Genomic DNA, 24,445 nt, shown 5'->3' on the forward strand with positions numbered 1-24,445 from the left:
AACTATCTATGGTTTATTTTACCTAATCTTCACAAAACTCACTAAGTATTTTTATTACTCCCATTTTTCTGATGTCTGATATCTGCAGGAAGAAAGTTACTATCCTCAAGTCATAGATTAGAAGCACTGATGAAATATGAAACAAGGGTTATGTATCTACAAATAAAGCTCATGCTGTTATTAATTTTAACATTCTGCTATTTAGTGTTTCTACAAAATTAATTTTGTAAGATAATTAATATTAATTTTGTTTTACTGTATTAATATTACTCTACATTAAAGTTTTAAAACACACAGTCCTTTCTAAATGTCAGTAATTAAAAAGTAAACTTGACAGAACTTATGAGAAGAAAAACTGTTAAACCAGTAAACTCCTAGAAATTCCTGAAAAGATGAATTTTAAAGAAATTTTATGTGATATTTCCATAAGTTTTCATTCTAATACAAGCAAACTCATCCTATATTAACACAGGAGTTAAATTCTCTTTTGTCCCAACCAAACCAAAAAATTGAAAAACACATTAAAATTGTGAGAATTAATTTATCTCCACTAGAACATTGTAATCTCTTTCCTTTTGTACTCTTTAGTATTCTTCTATTTAAAAGACTTAGAGTGATAAAAAAAAAAAACATACATTCACTATTGCTAAGTATATTTCTCTCTGAAATAATAGAATATAAGACATTTGAAAACAAAAACATATTTTCACTCCAAAAGAAATTCACAGATAGGACCAGTTTAGACATTTGGAATTTTAAAACTGTGTTAATAAAATATATATTAACAAATTTGAATTAGTTTTATCAAAAAAGATACTGTTTCTCAGATGATGAAAATAACTGGCAAGTTTTGTGGCCACTCTTTTGTGAATGCATATTCAAGTATTCAACTTCGATAATTTTAACATTTCCATTCAGAGATGATGAGAAAGTTGTCAATGATATTGTCATATATAAAAATCTAAACAAATGCCTATAATTTATACAATCACTTTAAACAATTCAGTAAGATCCATATAATATCTTTAATAACTATTGAATTTGATGTTAATTTGCAAATAATTGCTGAATTAATTACACTTCCTTTGCACATTTTCAACCAAGAAAAAAATATAATAAAATTAAGACTTTGCACCATTTCAAATGTCTCTTACATTAAAATTCAGATTTGTCTAAATTATATTAAAAACATTAACATAGCTAAACAAATCATCTTGAAATACAACATCACCTTTTTATTAAATATGTATAAAGGGCAAGTTTATTTCAAAAGAAACAAAACCCTAACAATATTTAACACTGGTTTTAATTTGGTTGAGATTTGCTTATACGATGTATTAATGTAGAACCATCATAATTGTGCTACTTCAAATATGTACTTATGTATCAATATAATTGGAAAGCGAATATCAATATAATATTATAATATCAATATAATTTATCAATATAATTGGAAAGCATATATCAATATATTATAATACCAATATAATTTTAAAGCTTAAATATTTTCAACATATTTATGACTTTATTTACACAGAAGCATATAAACATAGAGTACAAACTTCTAGTTTTTTTTTTTTTTGTATCTCCTCCTCTTATTCCTTCCCCAACTTCTACTTTTTTCATATCGACACATGGATAAGCACAAAACATTTTTATTTTCTCCTAGAAATTATACATTTATAAGCAAGAAAATTAAAGACAGGAGAGTAATTTGCTCCACACCAAAACCAAATCACATAAATGTCTACCTTTGTTTAAATATCCATGTTAAAAAATGAGATGGAGTACTTTGTACTGACTTATTACATATTTTGGCAGGCAAATACATTTATAGCTTCACTTGCTTTCTCTCCAACCCTTTTACTATATCCTAAGAAACATAAATTTTTACTCTCAGTAGGCAATTGCACGAAGTTAAAGGAACTCTTTTGTTCTTCTGCTTGTATCTACCTGAAATGTAGGTGGGTTAGGGAATATCAATTTATTTGAAAGAAAGCATTTTTTTGCTTAAAATCTAGCATCATTTTTTTCAATATTCCTGTTAGCCATGACAAAAAGAAAAAAAAAAGTAATAGCACTTTCAGGGACTATTCAACCTCCAAAATTAATAACATTTCAGGGAATGTTATCAGTATAACATTTTTCTTTTGGAGTATGAGAGTGATAAGTTGTTACTAGTGTACTAAAAGTAATTACTTGTAGCTCAGATGTTAAAAATAGCAGAGAAAGGATGAAGGCTGGACTTGGGTCTTAGAATTTTAGCCCAGTGCTTTGACCACAGGCCACAAAGACCACATCACACGGTGGCCCCCCAGCTTTGCCAAAATACTCAGTGAAAAGTAGCATAAACACGTAAAGCACATTATCATTGCTATGAGTCAATATGTAACTTATTCAAAATGATAAATATATATTAAAATAAGCAACTCTACTAACTACAAATATATTACAAACAGCTATCTCGCAAATAAAGAAATTTTCACCTGGTATACAGTTGAGATGAAGGGACATTGGCAAGATTTTGTTTATGGGTTTAGGTTTTATTTGTAAATTATTGATTTAATTATGAACATTAATCTAATTTTACCATTGGAAAACAAACTTACAGGGAAAAAAAAAACACCCAACATTTCTTATTAAACTCCATAAAAGTAAATCATTTAATATGATGAGCTATTATATTTATTTAAAGGGCAATCTCTACCTCCAAACCTTGGTTATATTTGCAAATGTTCTGATCCTCTGTTGACAAGAAACAGAATTAAAGAATGAATAGGATGGAAAATGAAAACAATGCCAAGCAGAAGTCCATCTAAAAGGCTATGAGGAGGGCGGCTGAGTCACATGTAAGAAAAGCACAGTAAACATGGTAAGGTTTTAATATGATCTGATGATAAAATCGAATAAGAAAGAAAAAATTTCTCAGGTTTATGCTAGAATCATTTATAACTTTTATAACTCCTCTACTATAAGCAAATGATCTTGTAAAAATATATCAGCAAGAGGGATAAAAAGGTGATATAAACTACATTAGTGAAAGTTTGATAGCAAAACTTCATTGTTTCCAGGACAGCTTTGGAAGAGCTTAGTTAACTCAGAAACCTCTATTTCATGATCTTTTGTTAAAAAAAAAATAGACTTTCTAATATCCTCCTCACTTCCAGTACATTATATCTAACAAAAATTTTCACTGAATATAAATACTAGGTTAGGGTTCCTGAATGCTCTACAGATCCACTGCAATGGAATCTACAGAAAGGGAGGAGGACATTCCTGTAGAAAAAAATGTATATTGATGGGCTGTATCCAAATCTAATGAATCAAAAAAAAAATGGGGGCAGGGACCACTGGACAATGTACTTAAATGAACCCCCCAGATGATTTGGAAGGAAACCAAATCTTAAAAATCACCTTCCTGGAGTCAAAACTTCCATGTTTGTTCAAATTTGGACTCCCATAAACATAATGATAGTTACTCTGGAGGTGAGAGTTACACATTTAAGAAATTAATAAGTCTGTGAATGGATGAATGAGTGAGTGAGTGAATGAATAGAACAATTGAGAACTGTCAGAAAACTACAACTTATTTGGGTCTCAATGGGAAAAACATTCCCACTCTTCACCCTCTTCTCAAACCCCAAAGAGGTCATGGTTATTAGAAAACGTAAGATGCAGTATTACCAGTATTATATGTTAGTATGAACTAGTGCAATTTACTGAGCAGGTGCATTATACTTGCTGAATGAATGTGTTTGAATGGATTTTCTCAAATGTCATCATTGGATTATGGCAAGGCAAGCACAGGGCCATGTTCAGCTCCTCAAAGGCCACACTTCAAGCTGCACTCACTTGGCATTTGTGCAGGCAGAGATGGCACCAAAAACAGCTGAAGTTAGGATTCAGAAACATAAGTGAAAACTCTGTAGTGAGGAACATTTCACAGGACTGTTACTGTAAAACACAGGCTTACCATGATAAAACACTATTTAGCATGTGAAAGATATTTTCATACATCTTCATAAAGTCCTATTTTTTCAACTATGCAGATTGATTTAGTGAAAAGTAAAAAAAAAATACATGTGTAGATTTTCAATAATCTGGTTAACTGTAGTCATCAACAGTCACAATAATTACTGGAATTTTTTAGAATATCATATATTTCAAGATGAGACCTCCTAGTCAGATTGAGGTAATTGGGACGTTATTTTATCAGTATCTGAGATTTAGAGCACTAACTTCAGTGGTTCTTAAAAATTTGTTATATCTTAAAACAACAAATGTTGGGGTATGTTATTCTCCACTATGTACTAATTCTATATTAAATCATTTTTCTATTGTATTGAATAACTTTACATATAGTATTTTAAGCAATCTTATGGACAATATTGAAGCATACACAGATTTAATTTTTCAAAATATTCAGACTTTTGTCAAGAATCTTTTAATCCTCATTTTAAAGTGACAACTTTTTTGTCATCCTGAGAGTTCTATTCATCAATACTCAAAAGAAAAAAAAATTGACAAAAGTGCATTTGTATGGTACTCTGTATTTCAGAGTGTTCTATATACCTTAAATTATAGACAGACACATAGATACATAGATAGATAGATACATACATACATAGATAGATAGATACATACATACATACAAACATACATACATACATACATAGATAATTTTTCAGAAAACATTTAGGGTCCCCTTCCTTTTTGTATTTTGACATCATTGAGAAAAAGCATTTGTTTTTCACTAGGTGAAACGTGTGTTCTTAATTTGCAAGGATGGGGAGCTTTTTGTTTTAAGGGGTCTTTGATTTAAAAAAACAACAGTGAATATTCTTTTTCTAGAAGGTTGATCAGGATGTAAAACAATTTTCCAAAAGAATGCCTCAAGGTAATGAGCCCCTCTAACAAATTAAGTTTTTATTTTACAAAATTTGGCATAATATTGAGGTTACAGAAATTCAATGACGACATTCAGCAAAATAATCAGTTTAATTATAAACTGTTCATCATTACTCATTTTAAAACAAGTGATATCTGTTTGTAATAACTTTATTTGGGTTGGGAATATAATTTTAGTTTTATATAATTATAAGCTAAGGATGGAAAGCATAAAGCATGACCAATGTTTTTATTTTTAAGCATCTCTGGAATGTGACTTTTAGATATATGCCTCAGCACCAATTTTAAGAAAGCCTAAAAATTTTTACAAGTAATATTTCATACTAAAATCTGTAGAAAGCTAGTTATATCTGTCAAATATAATTCTGAGGATTTAAAAAATGAATAAAAATCAGAATAAATCACATGGAAAATATCAAACACATAATAGCTATTTGAGTTTCAAATAGAATAAGATGATAAATTCATGCAATGTAATAAAAATGGGCTCATATTTACAAACTGAAAAATCTTTTAAACTAATGAAGCCCCTCAAAATTTTCTTTAAGAAGAATGGAATAAATATAATTTTTATAAATTACTTTTTTTTTCTATCATGACACCTTTTCACCATATTTTCAAAAAAACTGATTTCAAAACATCTTTTTTTAAAAAATTGGTACCAGGCATTGAACCCAGAGGCACTTAACCACTGAGCCACATCCCTAGCCCTTTCTATTTTTTTTATATTTTGAGATAAGGTCTCACTAAGTTGCTTAGGGTCTTTCTAAGTTGCTGAGGATGTCTTTGAACTTGTGATTGTCCTACCTCAGCCTCCTGAATCACTGGAATTATGCGCATGCACCACCATGCCTGTCTAGATTTTAATAATTTTTAAGAAAAATTTTTAGTAAAATATTTTACTCATTGTGGCCATTAATTGCCAACATAAATATTTAAGAATATTTTGCATTTGTGGTTGAGAACTACATAGTTTGAGGTTACATGTCAGATATATTATTCAATGTCTCATAATTACAGAATCAATTTCCAAGGTGTTTAAAACTGTTGTGTATTAAAATTCTACAAGTTTGGCTATTTTATTACCTGATAGGTAGCATTAATATTATATTAACCTACTTTTGTACTATGCATCTGTAGACAGTATTTAAAACAATCTTACAGAGAACACTTATTCTATTTTAAAAATTATAGATGCCATATATAATATTTTCATATACCTAAAACAGTTAAAAAAGAAATCCACATATATACAATTAAACAACTGAGTAATTAACTATTAATCAATAATATATTAACAATGCTAGATATTTTCATGGCTGAAACAAGAATCACCAGTTTTACTAATATCTACTAGTACAAGTAAAAAATGTTTCCCTTTATATCAACCTATTTTATTGAGGAATAATCATTGTTTATATTAATATTAGGTAATAATTATACCTTTGACTTATGCATTACCTCATAAGGTTTACAGAGTGCTTCCCATGCATGATAAATAAAATTTTAGCCAGTTATATCCTGATATACATAACAAGTTAAACCCTTAAAAACACATAAGTTTTAGCATACTCATTCTACAACATATCATAGATTCAAAAAGATATTTGAAATACCAAATGTCTCTCTTGCATCTTACAATAGTCCTATGTCCTAAAATTTGATATCACATAAATTTTCAAGAACTTAACATTTGTATTTTGCATGTTACTCTACAAACAGTTTCAAAACTAAGAAAATGTACTTGGTACTATTTGTAGAATAGTCCAGTGGACGTAGACAATTCCATGTTATCACAGGGAAACTTTATAACTTAGAAACCAACATTATTCTTCCACCACTAACCTCTGCTGAGATGTGTGGGATTACAAAGAGAAAGTCCAAACTTAAATATTAAACTTGCTCAGTACACAGACTAAAATGTCTAAATAAAAAAAAAAAGAATTAACAAAGGAAAATTATGAATTGCTTATCATTACGTATTCTCCAAAACCCAATCCTCTAGTTGGAAAACAAGAAATGTCATAACAGAGCAGCTGAAATGTAGGGGATACCAGCACTGAGAAGAAACCTGTGTCTCATTCAAGAATCCCTTGGTCTCATCCCCCCTCACTGTTACTGACCAAAACAGAGGACCAGTCACAGAAGAGCCCATATCTCTGTGAACAAACCTACAAGAGCAATGACAACATGACACCCAATAATCTTATTCCTACTTGTCCTTCAGGACTAACCAGGGGCATCAGCATGTCTCAGACACTTTCTCTGATCACTGTCCCTCACTTCTGGATTAAATATCACCTTTATATGCAAGTGGGTGCTTAGCCCAATTATTGCAGGTAGAAAACACCACTAGAGTGATGTATTTACATTTTTATTTTGAGTGCTTTGAGTGCAAAGTTCCTGCAAACAGACAATTATTATTTTATTTTTATATCCCCGGGACCAAGCCCAGCCTAGCACATAAGTGCTCAGTAAATGTTTATTGAATGTTGAATGGAAGTTGAATGCAGATACTGTGACTACATCTGGCACATCTACCACACTAATGATTTATAGGTGAGGAGAAAGAATTAATTGTTTTAAAAATGCAAAAAAAAAAAGGAAAAAGAAAGATTATTAATTGCATGTAGTAAAAATGCCACTATACAGTCTCCCTAATGGTGGAACTAATGCAGTTATTATACCAGGAACCATTTTGAACCTGCCATTATTGACTATGTAAGACCTCTGAAGTCTAAATATGGAGACATGCATCATTTATTATAATGAAAGTACTTTACTACCATTGACACTTTAAATTAAGAAATGTGATTTAGAAAAAATATCTTTAGAACATTTCTTTTTCCCCCTGGGACTCCATATTTTATATGTAAAACTTATGTGAAGCTTTCAAAGTATTACCTTATTTTTCTCTTTCCAGTTAAATATAGTAGTATCTTGTCACAAAAAATTCAGAAATTGTTTTAAATATTTATATGGACAAACTGATATCACTGAATTAAAAACACATTGTGTTACAGATGGCTAACTCTCTAAAATAAAATTTCATTTTCTTCTTTTGAAAAAATGATTTTCTAAAGTGAGGCTCAATTTAAAAACTACCTATGTGTTGGGGAGTTAGGGGTGTATTTCAGTGGTACAGCATTTTCCTAGCATGCACAAGGCCCTGGGTTCAATCCCTTGTGCCACAATAACTGAATAAATAAGAGAAATTTATACAGGAGCAAAACATACATATGCTTCACTAAGACATATAAAAAGATATTCTATATATACAAGATTAATAGTTTTCATGAAAGTAATGAACCTGAAGAGACTTTAAAAACTTTGCAAATGTTCCTGTCATTTATGGAACACATAAAACACTAATTTACTAACTGCCTGTTTCAACTTTATTCTATTTTTTCTAAAGCATCCTTAAAATAACAGAGGGACATCTTGAGATGAGGACTAAAATGTGTACTTTAGATATATATTAAGGATAATAGGTGTGAACAAGGGAATTATAATCAGAGAATAAAGCAGACAGACTTGAATTTTTATCACAGTTGCACACACAATAAAGCTTGATTAAGTATTGGAAGGCAAAGTGCTGCATATACAAAGCACAAAATATAGTCTAATAAATATTTCACATGCTTAGCTGATTTCAATTTGGTTCTTACATTTAACTTCATGAAAGTCTAATCTAATGAATATGTTTAAATGTTCTCTTTTTCCTATGACAAATTATTCAAAACTTTGTTAAAAACCTCTTAACCACTGCATACTTTACAATACAAGAGGAAAAAAAGAAAGAGATAAATTATTATTTTTTAAAGTTACCCAGCAACTCCATTGCATCATCTTCCTTGTCAATGTCTTCTTCTGTTACAGATGGGGTAGGGCTGTGGATGGACTCAAAGGAATCCTGAGAAAGCATGGCTTCCAGAAGTTTCTTATGCTGCTGTTGCTGCTCTTTTAATCCTTTAGTCTTGGGCTCCATCTTCAAGCTGAAGAAATATTTACCATTTATTAGTTGAGGTGAGTAAAGAGAATTTACAATTTTTTTTATTCATGTATTCTGTTATGCAAATTGATGGAGAGATCAACTAATATTTTCCCCAAGGATAACAGAGTCATAGAATCTCTCTGAGACAACCTGTGGTAATTCACTAACAAATTCCCAAGTGAGTGTGGGAAACCTGAAAACTCCAACACTCACTTAAAAGAGGTGGCCCTATGTTCTGCACCTACCAACTGTTGCCATGTGAAAATTAATCGATTTTCTGATATTTTAAAAGAAATAGAAAGTCCAGGTAATTATTTGCTGATTTATAAAACACATGATTGTCAAGAAAAATATAAGCCATTGGATAAGTATTTTAACCTGCTACACTAAGATTCAAAAATTAAAAATAACTGCTTTAATTTCTTTTGAGTGTGTGTATACAGTTGTCCCAGTACCATTTATTTGAAAACACTACCCTCTCCTCCAATCATCTTGCAATAATTAGAGTGCTTTCAAGTCCACCTCTTTGCATAATTTCCTAGTTGACTGTTCTTTCTATTAATATATACAGGTGTGTCCTCAAAGTCAGGAGACTGTTGTGTAAGTATCAACATTTACCACTTTGAGTGAAGTGTGGACACCTTACTTCTGCTTCAATTCCTTTACCTTTCTTACTTTTAAATACTATTATTTTGAGTGTCCCATAGCATTGCAATTTTTGTTTCAAAAACCACTATATAAAATCCCTTGTATATACTCATATTTCTCCTATTTAGTCTTCCTTCCCAATGTTACAAGATTCTCTTGTTCATCATTTCCTGTTTGAAAAACTTCCTTCCTTCCCTCATGTCCTGAGCTTTCTTTCTCCACCACCCACTTCCACCTTGATGTTCTACTTTACCTAGGGCCAAGAACTTTGGAGTCAGCTAACAATGGACTGAACCTCTGAAACCATGAGACACAATAGGTTTTTCCTCCTCTATGTTGTTCTTGTCATGTCTTTTGGTCATAGTGATGCAAAATCTCTTTAACATTTGTTGTACTTGGAATCAATCTCAGGACCTCATGAATGCTATGAAAGTGCACTACCAATGAGTTGTAACTCTGATTTCTTAACTAAAGTAGACACCACTTTAACCAATCAATCAAACTGAGTGTCACCAATTATGGAGCAAGGTGACATTATATACCTCCTGATATGATACCATGAGGAAATACATAATAACACTATAGAATTTATTCCAAAAATGTTTAATCAAGAAATAATTTGAGAAATACAGATATGGGAATATTTTTCAAAATAACTAACATGTAGGTAGTCTTCAAAATCTCAATGTCATGAAGGAAAACAATGCCAGAAGACTGTTCTAGATTTCAGAAGACTAAAGAGACCTGACAATTAAATTCTACACACAATGTTTATTGGACACTAACTAAAAAAGTAATAAATAAATATACAAACAAAAGCTCATAAAAGATCTTACTGGGAAAATTTGAAAATGATATAAAATTATTATTTATACAAAAAACTTTATGGCATCATTGTTAAATGTTTTGATATAATCATTATATTATAGCTATACAAGAATATATCCTCATTCTTAGGAAATGCATTCCAAAGACTTAGGGAATTGATAAGTGATAATATCTACAACTTGTTTTTAAATGGCTCAGCAATCAAAGATTGCAAAATGCTAATGAATATGAGTGGAATGTATGTGAATATTAATAATGACTACTCTTAAATTTTCTATGGTTAGAAATTTTTCAATGTAAAAAATTGAGGAGAAAAACATATGAAAGCACACACATGAATATTTGTTTCATATCTGACTTCTATTCCAATTAGGTTCCCCAACAAATAAAGGATTATTGCTGAGATATAAAAATGTACCCCTTGTAAAATAATTTTTAAAATATCTTAATTACTACCCATGTAACTTTAAATAATTTTAAAAAATTAGTTTTACTCAATAGTAGTATGGTTAAAACATAATTGTACATTTGTCAATTGATGGAAGAAGTTTCTTTAGTCCCAATTTATTGTCATGGCATTGGTATCTGCATCATTTCTGTATGTCTTTTAACTGAGAAGTAATGTAATGATTTGAAAGTGTACAATGACCAGTTTTATTCACTGAGAAGTAATACAAAAAATCACACAATTTTAGTTTTGATTTCACAGTTAATAGATCTAACATGCAAATTGTAATTTACATCTGAAATTATTTTAAGTCAAATTATTTTAAAATAACAGTATTTGTGGGTTACTGTGGCCCCATTAGCTTTCGATTAGGACAATGGATCTACATATTATTTTGAACCAAATCTATTTTCAACATGAATAACATTGGGCAAGTTATTTACCCTTTCTTTCTTTATCTGTAATGTAGATTATATTATTGCCTATTATATAGACAATTTGACAATTTAAAAGGGCTAATATTTGTAGCACTATGGAAAGTAGCCAGATTAATGTGCCTGCTGAATAGAGCAACTGAAGTTCTCATTTATGATTTTGCATTTTATACTGTAAATTTAAATGACAACAAAATATTTTGCTGAATAATATCATATGCTTAACAAAATTACTTTGTTTTTATACAAAAACACAATTATAGTTCTATAGATATTTTCCCCTTTAGGAATAAATAATAATTCTCCAAGTATTACTGTTTGAAGCAGATGTTTTATGAAGATTCTGACAAGTTTATTTATTATTATCTACCTAAATTATATACAATAACTAGAAACTACATGTTTCATGCAAAATTAAGATATATAATATCTTAAAGATGTTATTTGATATAAATAAACATAAAACCAATGTTTATTTTCATTCCCATAAAATAACATTTTATTGTAAACTCATATATGATCAAAACATGCCTAGTTACAGATAAATTTATCTTCCTGAATGCAATCTTAGATTTCTACTCCAGGTCCATAACTCTTTTTCTAGATTCCTTGGGGCTTGATGTGCTCTTCTGCATAAACTCTATATTATGTAACACCTCCAAGGAGGGTCTGAGGCTTGACTTTGCTATCAATTACAGCAGTTTTCTATGTCATTATGTTATCAGCATCACCACTGAGTAGGTTAAATAAAGTATCTACAGTATTCAGATCTGGTTTTGCTGTCATGAGTTACAAAATCCATTTCAGTTTTCTGAGCAGCTTGAATTTCATAATTACAGATAAGGACTGTGAGGAACACATTGATAGGTTTTCATTTGATACACAATTGATAGGTTCCCAAATGCTCCTGTTAGGTGGGGGCTGAGCCTTGATGAGCCTTGATGAGCCTTGATACTGGAATTTCAGAAGGCAGAAGTTAAGTCTTTGGAATGACAATGGGAGACATTAAAAGCCTTCTGGTTGACATTGATAAAGGTGTTTTCAACAGGTGGTGGAAATAAAATTCTACTGGGAAAAGATTCCAAGTGGAGGGGGACAGTGAACACAAACTAATGGCAGTGAGGAGTCTGGCTGTAAGAACAATGAAAAAGAGAGCATTGACAGCTGGGGCCAGGGAGGAGGCTTCCTTTTGTAGAGAGGCATCCCTTCAGAGTTTTATGCTGATGGGAATGATCTAGCAGAGAGAATAGAGGCTGACACAGGGAATAAGCAGCTTGCACAGTGGCTGAGACTGAGCATCTAGAACCAAGTGAGGGGCTTGCTTTGGGTGGGAGTGTGGGCTGCACCCACTTGGGCACAGGTGAGCCAAGCCCACCAGTGGTGCTGGGAGGGTGCTTGTGGAGGAAGTGTCTATGAACCTATTTCCTCCATGAAACAGGAAGCAGCAGCATCAGTAGAGAAGAAGATGAGGAGAAGGGTTGGGGATTTGAGGAGAGAAATGAAGACGTGAAATCATTCCTGAGGAAAGTGGATATGTGGATTGTTCAGCCACTGGCAGCAACTTCACCAGGCAGCTCCAGAGTCCACCTGCACTTGGGAGGTCATGAGTTCAGTGATGCCAGCCAGTGGAGCCACAGGTTCTCCAGCCTTTGCTAGTTTCACCACAGAATGAAGAATTGGATTGTTAAAAGGAAACTAAGACAAAGGAAAAGAGGGATGAGCGAGTTGAAGGTATCTTCAAGAGACTGACTACAATAGTGGGCCATGGACAAAAGCTGAATTAAGAGAAAAACAAGGAACAATGTGGTGGGTCAGGAGCAATGGAAATTTAACACAATCGAAAATTATCAGGATTGAAACTTGGCACACCCAAAAATTGGGTGACAGAAGGAATGACCAAGGACAAAGGCTGACAGAGGGTGAGATACCTAAAATTGACATTAGCAATGGAAGATAATGATAATGAGAGGGTCCAGGATATGATAGAGGGAATGAGTGGGTCAGACAAGGTGGAATTCAAAACCAATAATGAAGAGCAGGTGAAGGAAAGGAGGGGTCAGATTTGGGGAAGAATCACTGATGTTTATATTGATTTCACCAGGAAGGTAAGGATTTAGGGAAAGTGCCTAAGTGGGAAAGGGGAATGACCAGGGGATGGTCAAGCATAGGTTCAAGAATATGTGGATGATGATCGGGCTGAAAACATGGGATTCTGGAAGCCACGATTCTAGGGAGAATTTTTTTTTTTGGGGGGGGAGGTGTGGCAGGTAAAGTGATAGAGCAAAATCTGTAAGCAGCAGAGAAGCAAAGACTGATCCTGCCTCTTCTCCTGCCCCACAGGCTGAGGATCAAAGAAGCAAAAATAGCATCATTATGAGAAAATAGCCTCAAAATAAAAACCTTCTTCTCAGCAAAAGAAACAGTCAACGAGGTGAAGAGAGATTCTACATTTTTGGAGCAAATTTTTGCCACATGCAAGTCTGATAGAGCACTAATCTCCAGGATTAAAACTCAAAAAAGCAAACAACCTAATCAATAAATGGGCTAAAGAGCTGAACAGACACTTCTCAGAAGATGATGCATAATCGATCAATAAATATATAAAAAAAGTTGAACATCTCTAGCAACTAGAGAAATGCAAATCAAAACTACTCTAAGATTCCATCTTGCGCCAGTCAGAATGGCAGTTATCAAGAATACAAACAACAGTGTTGGTGAGGATGTGGAGGAAAAGACACACTCATACATTGCCCGTGGGACTGCACATTGGTGCAACCAAACTGGAAAGCAGTTTGGAGATTCCTTAGAAAACTTGGAATGGAACCACCATTTCACCCAGGTATCCCACTCCTTGGTTTATACCCAAAGGACTTGCACACACCATACTATGGTAACGTGGCCACATTAATGTTTACAGCAGCTAAATTCACAGTAGCTGAACTATGAAACTAACCTAGATGCCCTTCAATAGATGAATGGATAAAGAAACTTTGGTGTGTGTGTGTATATATATATATATATATATCGGAATATTACTCAGATTAAAAAATAAAATTATGGCATTTGCAGGTAAATGGATGGAGTTGGAGAATATCATGGTAAGCAAAGTAAGCCAATCCCCAAAAACCAAAGGCTGAATGTTCTCTCTGATAAGTGAATGCTGATGCATAATGGGGGGAGAGCATGGGAAAAATGGAGAAACTTTGGGCAAAGGGGAAGGCGGGTTAGGGTGGGGGTATGGGGGAAGGAAAGATGGTGGAATGAGATGGACATCACAACCCTAAGTGCATGTATGACTGAATATAAGGTGCAATGCTATATTGTGTACAATCAGAGAAATGAAAAGTTGTGACACAATTATATACAATGAATCAAAATGTGTTCTGCTATCATATATACCTAATTAAGATTTAATTAAGTAATTAATAATTTGAGAGAGAGAGAGAGAGAGAGAGAGAGAGAGAGAGAGAGAGAGAGAGAGAGAGAGAGAATGAACACAATGTTGTGGGCAGCCAGAATGCAGAGAACAGTGTTGAGTGAAATAAAAGGAAGAGAGGACTGGGATGTTTCTAAGAGCATCTAAGCATTCTCTGAGCCTTCATCTGGCCCTCCCTTTTCCAGGTCTCAATCCTGGAACTCTTGTGCAGAGAGAGGCTGTAAATTATTTAAGGGCACAGAATTTGGAGCAAGAGATTCTGGTAACCAACCTTGGAACAGAGAAACAAACACTCTGGGACTTGGTTTCCTCATTGCTGCAATATGGATAATAATAATGCTTTCATAAAGATAAAGCGAATCTTAGATTTCATCTCATTCCAGTCAGAATGGCAGCTATTATGAAGACAAACAACAATAAGTGTTGGTGAGGATGAGGGAAAAATGATACACTCATACACTGCTGGTGGGACTGCAAACTGGTGCAGCCAATACGGAAAGTAGTATGGAGATTTCTTGGAAAATTGGGAATGGAACCACAATTTGACCCAGCTATCCCTCTCCTCAGTCTATTCCCAAAGGACTTAAAAACAGCATACTAAAGGGACACAGCCACATCAATGTTACAGCAGCACAATTCACAATAGCTAAACTGTGTAACTAAATTAAATACCCTTCAGTAGATGAATGGATTAAAAAATGTGGCATACATGCACAATGGAATATTACTCAGCAATAAAAGAGAATAAAATCATGGAATTTTCAGGTAAATGGATGGAGTTAGAGAAGTTTATGCTAAGTGAAGTTAGCCAATCCCAAGAAACCAAATGTTGAATGTTTTCTCTGGTATAAGGAGGCTAATCATAGTGGGATAGGGAGAGGAAGCATGGGAGGAATAGACGAATTCTAGATAGGGCAGAGGGGTGGGAAGGGAAGGGAGGCAGTAGGAGGTTAGAAACAATGATGGAATGTGATGGATGTTATTATGCAAAGTACATGTATGAAGACACCAATTTCTGTGAATACGCTTTGTATACAATCAGAGAAATGAAAACTGTGCTCTATATGTGTAATAAGAATTGTAATGCATTCCGCTGTCTTATATAAATTAAAAATTAATTATAAAAAAAGATAAAGTGAATCAAGATAGAACACACAGAGCAGTCTCTAAGTGGTAATTTAATAGATCATGTGTTCAAAGAACACCAGGTGGCATCCTGAAGATTTGCATGGCTTCTCTTGGGTCATAATGTCCAACATAACAAGAAAGGGAACATTTTGGGAGACCTTATGAAAAAAAGCAGAAGTCAATATTTCCGTTTGGTGTTATATATTCAAAGAATCATTTTGCTTTGGTTTAGAAGGGTAACTTCTAAACTGGAGTTAAATGGAAACATAAAAGTTTACATTTAGTGGACAACCTCCCCTACCTCAGCCCCCATGGGCCTATCTGTCCTGATGAAACCCCTCCCAGCCCCCCAACCATCCCACCTCCTGTCCCCAGTCTCCCCCATATCCCCAACCTTGCTCCACTCTGCTTTACACTCTGTCCCTGAGTACAGATTGGTAAAATTCGTTTGATCTGGCCCAGTGTCTCTGTGTGGTAGAAAACTGGATGATGTCTCTCCAGAACTAGATCCTGAGCTTGTAGGGTGCACCTTCATGACATTTTAGAAAGAATCTATCTCTTTTCTTAACTCCAAGTAGAAATTAAGTGGCTCCCTTCATATTAAAGCCCAGGCAGTTGAAGAGATCATAAAGTTTCATGCTTAGCTGTTGTACTTAGGTTTTTATGAAGAAAAGCTTAAAAAAAGCTAAATACTATGTTTTATAATCAATTTAGTGAATGTTCACATATTAAATGCTTATTATGTGCCTAGCAGTGTGGGAGTTGAATTGCAGAAATAGGACTCTTCTTTTTCTTTTCCTTCCTTTCTTTCCCTCTTTCTTTCTCATTCCCTGAATGTTAAAGAAGCAAGTATTTTGAATACAGTATTTTCTTTTCTTTCACATTACTCTTGCCCGGTATCACATTAACCAACTAGATGTGAAGAAAAACACCCAAACCAAGAGCAAGCCTAATGACACTCTAAGTTGACATGTAAAACTATGTATTTATTATGTGTGGTGTGATGTTTTGAAGTACACACACACACACACACACACACATCGTGAGAAAGTTAAATCTAGCTAACTGTTTTATCCCACACAAAGCTTACCAGTTTTTCTATATACACTTACTATGAGGTATCTCATCAAAATCCTGCACTTGGGTTTATTTTCCATTCATCTTTTAGTGACCAGTCATAGAATCCTGGAAGGCATCTCTGTTTACCTTCCTGCAGGGCTAGAGCCACTGTCTTCACTTTCCCATTGGTCATTTTTACTTCTTGGAACTGGGGGCTACAGCATTTCAGCAGCTAGTGGATCAGTATCGTTTTCTTATCTACCAATCCATTCTACAATCACTCAGGGCCCCAGAAGAGAAGAATTGAATGCCACTGTTTCCTGAAGAGAAGAAAAGAAGGTGCTGCTTTTGATGGCTTTTTCTTGTTCACTGACAACAGGAAAATAACCCTGTCTAGAGGGTTGGCTGCTCACTCAAGCCAAAATGTTCTTTTCTTTCTTCTGAATTGACATAAAACTTCAGTTCTTCTCATCTCTACTCAACTTCTTGTTCTGTGTGGTTTATGCTGATTCCTGAGGATCACTGTGATACAGGATTTAGTAATAAAATCTTGGATTTGGATTTGGAAGGCTACAGACGAGGAGTAGGACTAGCATTCCTGGTGAAAGGAGGAGGGTGCTTTAGGGCCCAGAAATTGAGAGCATGGTATCACTCCTGGGAAATGGTACATAATTTCTCTGGAAGAAATTGCGTTGGGGTCAACAGACAAAGTCAAGAGGCAATAGGGCCAGATGGGCACATCATCTCCAATTGTGGAGCATCCTGGACTTTTAAAGATCCAGTGGAGGCTTGAAGCAGGGCAATGTCAGGGAGAGGTATGTCATACTAATTCAAAAAATATTAATCTCTTTTCATAGATTTAAAATGAGGTAACTCATTCAATTGAATGACTTGAACATGATTCAGCTATAAAAATTGTATTGCATGAAGATACTGAATACATGTAATTGCTAGGGATATTTAAGTGAAAAAATGACAAGTTAAAAAGAAACACATATACATTGATCTAATTTTTGTTTAGAATTCATATGGATTGACATCCATCATTCATTCATTTTCTAATGTCCATTGATTCTTAGTATGTGCAAAAAACTGCTCTTTACTAGGCAAAACATTGAGTAAAACCAAAGTTGTATAAAGGTTTTATTTGAAGGGAAGAATTGATGGTGATCTTAAACTTTTGATTTGGTATTTCCATGTCTTTTCAACATTTTATGATAAATATAATCTGGTGACTTTGAAAATATTTTGATCTAAGAAACACATGCTTTGTTTAAATTATGTCTACTGATAAGTTTTAGTATTAGAAGAATCTTGAACAATTTTGAAAATTTAGATCTTGTGTTATGAGTCTTTACAATTCACAAATATATAAATCCAATACATGATACAACAAAAAATAATAATATCATATATGTAAAACAATGTATAGATAACAAATATAATTTCAAAAGCAGCATATAAAGAATGATGTAGATAATATTTGATAAGAATTTCTCAAATATAATTTCAAAAGCAGCATATAAAGAAGGATGTAGATAATATTTGATAAGAATTTCTCCAAGTGAGAATAACTAATAAAAGGTAATTGTATACCTAAATATTGTTTCAGCCTATAAAACATAGTAGATGTACTTTATTAAGAGTGTGTAACTTAACAAGTAATTTTAACTCTCTCTGCACTTATGTTCCCTGAGTTAGAAAAACAAAGAACTCCAATAGATTTCAGCTGTGAAATCATGCAATTAAATTAATGTTTTGAAATAACTGGAAAGTCATATTTATCTGCCAAAATTGAATGTCATTTGAAGTAAAGGAATTAAAATTGAGTATATTGGTAAAAGTTAAGCCTGCATTTGCTTTTCAAAGCAGACAAGGGAAAATGCATGTTTCAGAACTTAAAAAAAAATGAATGTATTTACAGAGGCAGAATCTAGTTTGGGCAATTTGAAATGTAATTCTCTGTATTTTATTTTATCCAACTATAAAATGTTGGTAATGGGAATTATTAAATCTACTATAGCAAATTAATTCATAAGTAAGGGTGGAATCATAAAATTCTGTGTATATGCTAAATATAATTATTTATGGACATGAACTCTATTCAAACCATTTCTATGCATGTATCTGGAAGAGCAGAATTGCTGCATGGGTTGAGTTGGGTAAGAAGAGATGTTTGGTAATCAGTATGGGCAGAGGATCAGAACAGGAAATTGATGGTGTGGTTTAGCGACCTACAAAGTTTTATTTTATAGGTGATGTATCAAAAAGATGAGATAATGAATTCAATGATATTCATTTTATTTACATAATGGGGAAGGATTTTGTTTGAAGATTTGTCCTGCTATTGGCTCATAGTAGCCTAAGGACTCATACAAAGAAAATAACAGTCAGAACAACAGAATTAATAAAGTTAGGATCCATAAAACAAAGAAAAAAGAAGGAAGAAAGAAAGAGGATTTAAAGTTGGGTATGATCAAAAATTTGTGAACTGCAGAGAATCAGAAATAACTCTGCATTTGCTTGCTGGGAAATTAAATAAAATGATAGACTCCACTGCTGGTGGAAAGTAGAGTGCAGAGAGAAGGATAAATGGTTTGGTATCCAGGATATTTAACTCCTCTGGCAACAGAAATTTAATGAGAAATAGCTGAAAAGCAAGGCAATAAAAGTCACAGAATCTTGGAGTGAATTTTTAGCTGGTAGTTAAGTGAGATATGGTGTTTTTAAATAAAAGACTAAATTAATGCCTTTGGCTTTGCAATATCATGGTTGGTGAAAGCTGTGAAATGGTAAGGAAATTATCATGGGAGGCTTTTTTATTTTTTATTTTTTGTACCAGGGATTGAACCCAGAAGTAATTAACCACTGAACCACATCCCCATCCCCCTTATCTTTTTTTCTAACTTTGATACAGAGTCTCACTAAGTTGTTTAGGGCCTTGTAAAGTTGCTCAGGCTGGCCTTGCACTTGTGATCCTCCTGCCTTAGCCTCCCAAAATTCTGGGATTGCAGGTGTGCACCACTGCAACCAGCAAGTGGCTGCATTTTGATTCTGACAATTTTCACCAAAAATATAGGTGCAGAAACAGAACATTCAATATAGAAATATAAAGGAAGAAGGATTTCAGGAGAACCTCTGAAATAGCCTGGCCCACACTTCCCAAAATAAACAAGAGGAAGCATCCCTGCTATAAACAATGGAGCTGAATCTGAAGGTTTCTCCACTCTGCTCTGAAGCATCTGAAGGTAAAATTAAACCATGCCTAGTTCTGCTATGGCCAACATTTTTCAAATAATTCAGAAGGTCTTATGTAAAATAGTGTTCAGAAAGCATTTTAAATGAAGGGACCTGGGCTTTGTCATGCTAGAAACTAACATCGCTTGAAAGCACAGTTCATCCCAGACCACCCTTAGGAAGGAATAAGGGAGACAAACAGACTGTTGTTCAAGTCATAGCTTTAGGCTGCTCCAGCTAAGTTCCATTAGAGAAGAATTCAGTCTCTTCTCTGAGACAGGTGGCTGTTTGCTCAGGACCATGAGGAATCATAGTTCAATACAAAGTGATTTCTACTAAGAAGTCTTTATTTGTGCATTTCTTTTGGTCTCATTTTTCCATTCAGCCAGGAAACAAAATATTCTACAGTTCAAAAAGTCAAATAAAGCTAGGAAGAATCGGGTGATGCCTTTTGTGAATGGATGAATTTGTAATGTGGCCTCTTAGGAACCCTGTGGTTATATTTCCTCACAGTGCAGATCTAAAAGGCCCAAATCTCACTTTCCAATTAGTTTCAGAGGTCGGCAGTATTGTTTTGAGAAACAGAAAATAATGTCTTGTCCATTCCGAAATGAATAGAATAAAAGTGAAGCCCACTCATGGTTTAGTGCCCAGGACATTTACAACAACACAATGCATACACAACCTTCAAGGCACCATCTATCAATGACATGGCCATCCAACAGAAGAGCCAAAACAACTGCAGGGAGCTACCTGAGATCTCCTGCCATGATCCCAGTGCTGGGGGAGAGCCAGCTCCTTAAATTCCCCCCCCCCAAGTAACCTGGAATTTAAATTTCACTTCACTAGGAAACAGGAAATGTTTTTAATTGATTTAAATGAGCATTCCAAGTCCCAAACCAAATGATGTTTGGTAAATTTTTGTAGATAAGGGCAACATTGTCCTGTCTGAGTGTAGGACAAGAATATATACATGAGGAAGAATTGGGAATGGAGGTGATGGGGCAGAAAACTCTTTGGGATTTTAAATGGGAGCAAAGGTCTCAAAAAATGGTAATGGTGGGCTGGGGATGTGGCTCAAGCAGTAGCGCGCTCGCCTGGCATGCGTGCAGCCCGGGTTCAATCCTCAGCACCACATACAAAGATGCTGTGTCTTCCGAAAAGTAAAAAATAAATATAAAAAATTCTCTCTCTCTCTCTCTCTCTCTTTCTTTCTAAAAAATATGGTAATGGAAGTGAGTCTATGCTTTAGAAAGTCATGGAGAGTGATAGGGTAGGGGGAAGACAGCAATGGTGAGAAAAAGGAATTAAGATCCATTTGCTCACATCAGAAATCAGCAAAGGTGTGATGTGTTAAGTTTGAGCAGCTACTGCTGAGATCAATGAGAAACTGCACAGCTCTGAAGACCAGAACCTGTATACCAGAGTCAGGTATCAAGAATGTTGGACAATCTGAAGGGAAAGCTTGGTCTTGTCCAGGCATTCCAATAGATGTCACAAAGAATCACAAACCAAATACATAGCAGCAGAGGAAAGAAGAAACACTATATACATACTTGGCTGAGTTAATAATGCACATTTTGTTGATTATTATTCTCTGTAAATCTCTACATATTTAGTGTTTGATTGATGCTTGTGCATGAGGCGTACTCACCTCCTGGTGAGTTCAATATCATTAAATTGACTTTGGGCCCCAGGTAGGAAATTCAGCAGTTAGGTTAAAAAGTGTTTGACATATATTTCATAATTATTGAATGTGTCTTTAAGAATTACCAAATAGTTAATTAACTAATCAGAAATCGCTTATTTCTAACAAGCTGCTAATTTATTCCAATTCTTCTTCCAAGATCAATTTATTTTTCCATTTCAATACTTATTTATTCAATTTATTCAAGTCAGGCTTTCACTGCTTCTCTCTTGAATATTGCCTTTAACTGTTCAAAGTTGCCCTGAAGCTGAGCCTATGCCTTATTGCCAGATAAAGAGTCCTGAAATTTTCATCTTATTTCTCCTGCTCAAACACCCTTTTCTGTGTGCACTCCAATTTTAACAGAATAATACTCAAATTCTTTGGTGTCTAATTTTTAAAATAGGCCAACATATCATGCCAACATACCATGCAATACAGTAAGAGTCTACATTAAAGGAAAATGAAAAGCCAAGTTGCCTTCCACTCTGCTTGTAGCACATGAACTTGCTGGATTCAAATGAACTTTGCTCATTATCACATTCCTGGTGCTCAGTAGCTAATCCTTTCTAGACTTTACATCTCCTTTAGCTTATATCCCACCCTTTGGGTTTGGTTGCAGATTCTGCTTTTTTCAATTTGGCCCTTAATATTCCTTAGTGGAACTCCACAAAGATTAATATGGGACTGTAGGAAAATTTTGTATGAGCCAGCAATGGTGTTCTTCCTTTACAACTTCTACAGTTTTCCTTCCTTCCTTCCTTCCTTCCTTCCTTCCTTCCTTCCTTCCTTCCTTCCTTCTTCTTCTTCTTCTTCTTCTTCTTCTTCTTCTTCTTCTTCTTCTTCTTCAAGTTTTTTAGTTGTAGTTGGACACACTACCTTTATTTTATTTATTTATTTTATGTTGTGCTGAGGATCAAACCCAGGGCCTTAATCATGCTAGGTGAGCGCTCTACCCCTGAGCCACAATCCCAGCTCTCTACAATTTTCTTTTGATATCTTAAACCCAGATGGTTGAAGGAAGCCTCTATTAGGCTTCCTTCTATTTGAAATTTGTGTAGACTTGTTTCGCTCATGTCCTGTGTGGGCGAGAGGGTGGGTACCCCTAGTAGTGATGTGATGGCTGTGAAATAAGATATGAAACTAATATATCAAGAAATTAAAGAAAAACAGACAGGAATATATTTAAAGTAGGGGCATGGCCAGTTGAGCCTACTAGAAGGGTCTAGCTTCTAACAAAGAAGAAGCCTGTGCCTGCTTTATTTATAGTGGTACAGATCAGAGGGGATCAGTATGTATAAGGTTTCCATGTGGGAGGAGTCTTTTCTTGGTGCTTGCTTCTCAGGGTGGCAGGGATGCCACAATAAACAGGTTATTTGGCCTTTGGAAGGCGACGCCCATCTCTAGGAGGCTCTTTGATCCTAAGGCTGTGAGTTAGGACAGCATGATCCAGGCATTCTTGTGGTGGGGGTGGGGGTGGGGGTATTCCACCCAAGGGGTTCCTGAAAGAGTGTCCTCTCTGCCTTAATGATTAGAACAAATATATATTTATATATAATTATATATTATATATATGGCCTCCAACAGACTTGGTCAAAGATGATTCTTTATCTAAATACTCTGAGTCTAGGAAATTTAGAATGTTACAATATTTGTGTTATGAGTTGGAATTTTTAAGGGAGTCATTTGACTGATTAGAAACCATTTGGAAATAAATTCAGTACTAATACATAGCTACTGTAAATGAAGTGAAATCCACAATTATAAATATATATTAAAATACATACCTTCATTAATGTGATTAGGCATGTGCTGTTTAACAATTGAGATATGTTCTGAGAAATAGAAGTATATCCCCAAATGGGAAAATATAACGAACTTGGAAGTGTATAGTTCATTTCACTTTCCTTTTGCGTAAAGTGTTAGTTGAAAAATACTGGTACCTGAATAGAGCATCAAGTTACATAACTAATTTGGGAGCAAAATCTACCATTGAGAAACAAAATTATGAGCTTATCTCACATCATTAAAAGCCAAGAGAAAATCACTCCACACAAAGAAAAGCTGACCTATGTTCCCAGCCTGTTAGTATATTATTAATGTCATGATGCCATTGTCCTCCAGAAGATAACATTTGGTTGCTGTTTGCATTGTTATTACTGAGTCTTTATATAGCACATTCATCTTTTATTGGGTTTAAAAGGTCACTTGTGATCTAAGCATTTTCCAAGTTACCCTTCTTTTCTTTTCTTGAACATGGTGATGGTGTTTGTTTGGTTTGTTGTACTCTGAAAGATTCCATGCTCTGAAAGATACTCTGGACACTGAGGATACATCCAGGATACCTATCTTTAGGGCCTGCCACTGTGCCTGTGGGAAACATTTAAGATGCATGTGTCCTCATCTGGTTAGAACAAGGCTCCCATCCTCAGCATTCATCATCAGTCTCTGCAGATTTTTGTCCAAAGCAGATAGGGGAAAGAGGTAAATTGTTTCTGCTTCAAACTTCTCTCTCTGGGGAGAGAATAAACTTGTTCTTCTTCAGTATGTAAAATAGACTGTCTCTAAAATTCATACACTGTTTTGCAATTATATTTTAAGGACTTGCACCTAAATGACTTAGATTGTCAATGTGTTC

The 24,445-nt window shown here is 34.2% G+C and overlaps 1 protein-coding gene across 3 annotated transcripts in view; it reads right to left on the reverse strand.

The window, feature by feature from the left end:
• Positions 1-1,594: 1,594 nt before the first annotated feature.
• LOC124099152 (leucine-rich repeats and immunoglobulin-like domains protein 1) overlaps positions 1,595-24,445 on the reverse strand; it is a 49,220-nt gene continuing 26,369 nt past the window's right edge. For all 3 annotated transcript variants that reach the window (XM_046454182.2, XM_058582807.1, XM_058582802.1), the window contains 2 exons: positions 8,737-8,903; positions 1,595-3,889 (listed from right to left, as the gene is read on the reverse strand). In XM_046454182.2, coding sequence (XP_046310138.2) covers positions 3,849-3,889; positions 8,737-8,903 — 208 coding nt within the window. In that variant the 3' untranslated portion in view covers positions 1,595-3,848. The remainder of the gene's footprint in view (positions 3,890-8,736; positions 8,904-24,445) is intronic.

Source organism: Marmota monax, unplaced genomic scaffold (assembly GCF_021218885.2).
Source record: "Marmota monax isolate L192 unplaced genomic scaffold, Marmota_monax_Labrador192_F-V1.1 WCK01_AAM20220418_F8-fsc01634, whole genome shotgun sequence".
Classification (NCBI taxonomy): domain Eukaryota; kingdom Metazoa; phylum Chordata; class Mammalia; order Rodentia; family Sciuridae; genus Marmota; species Marmota monax.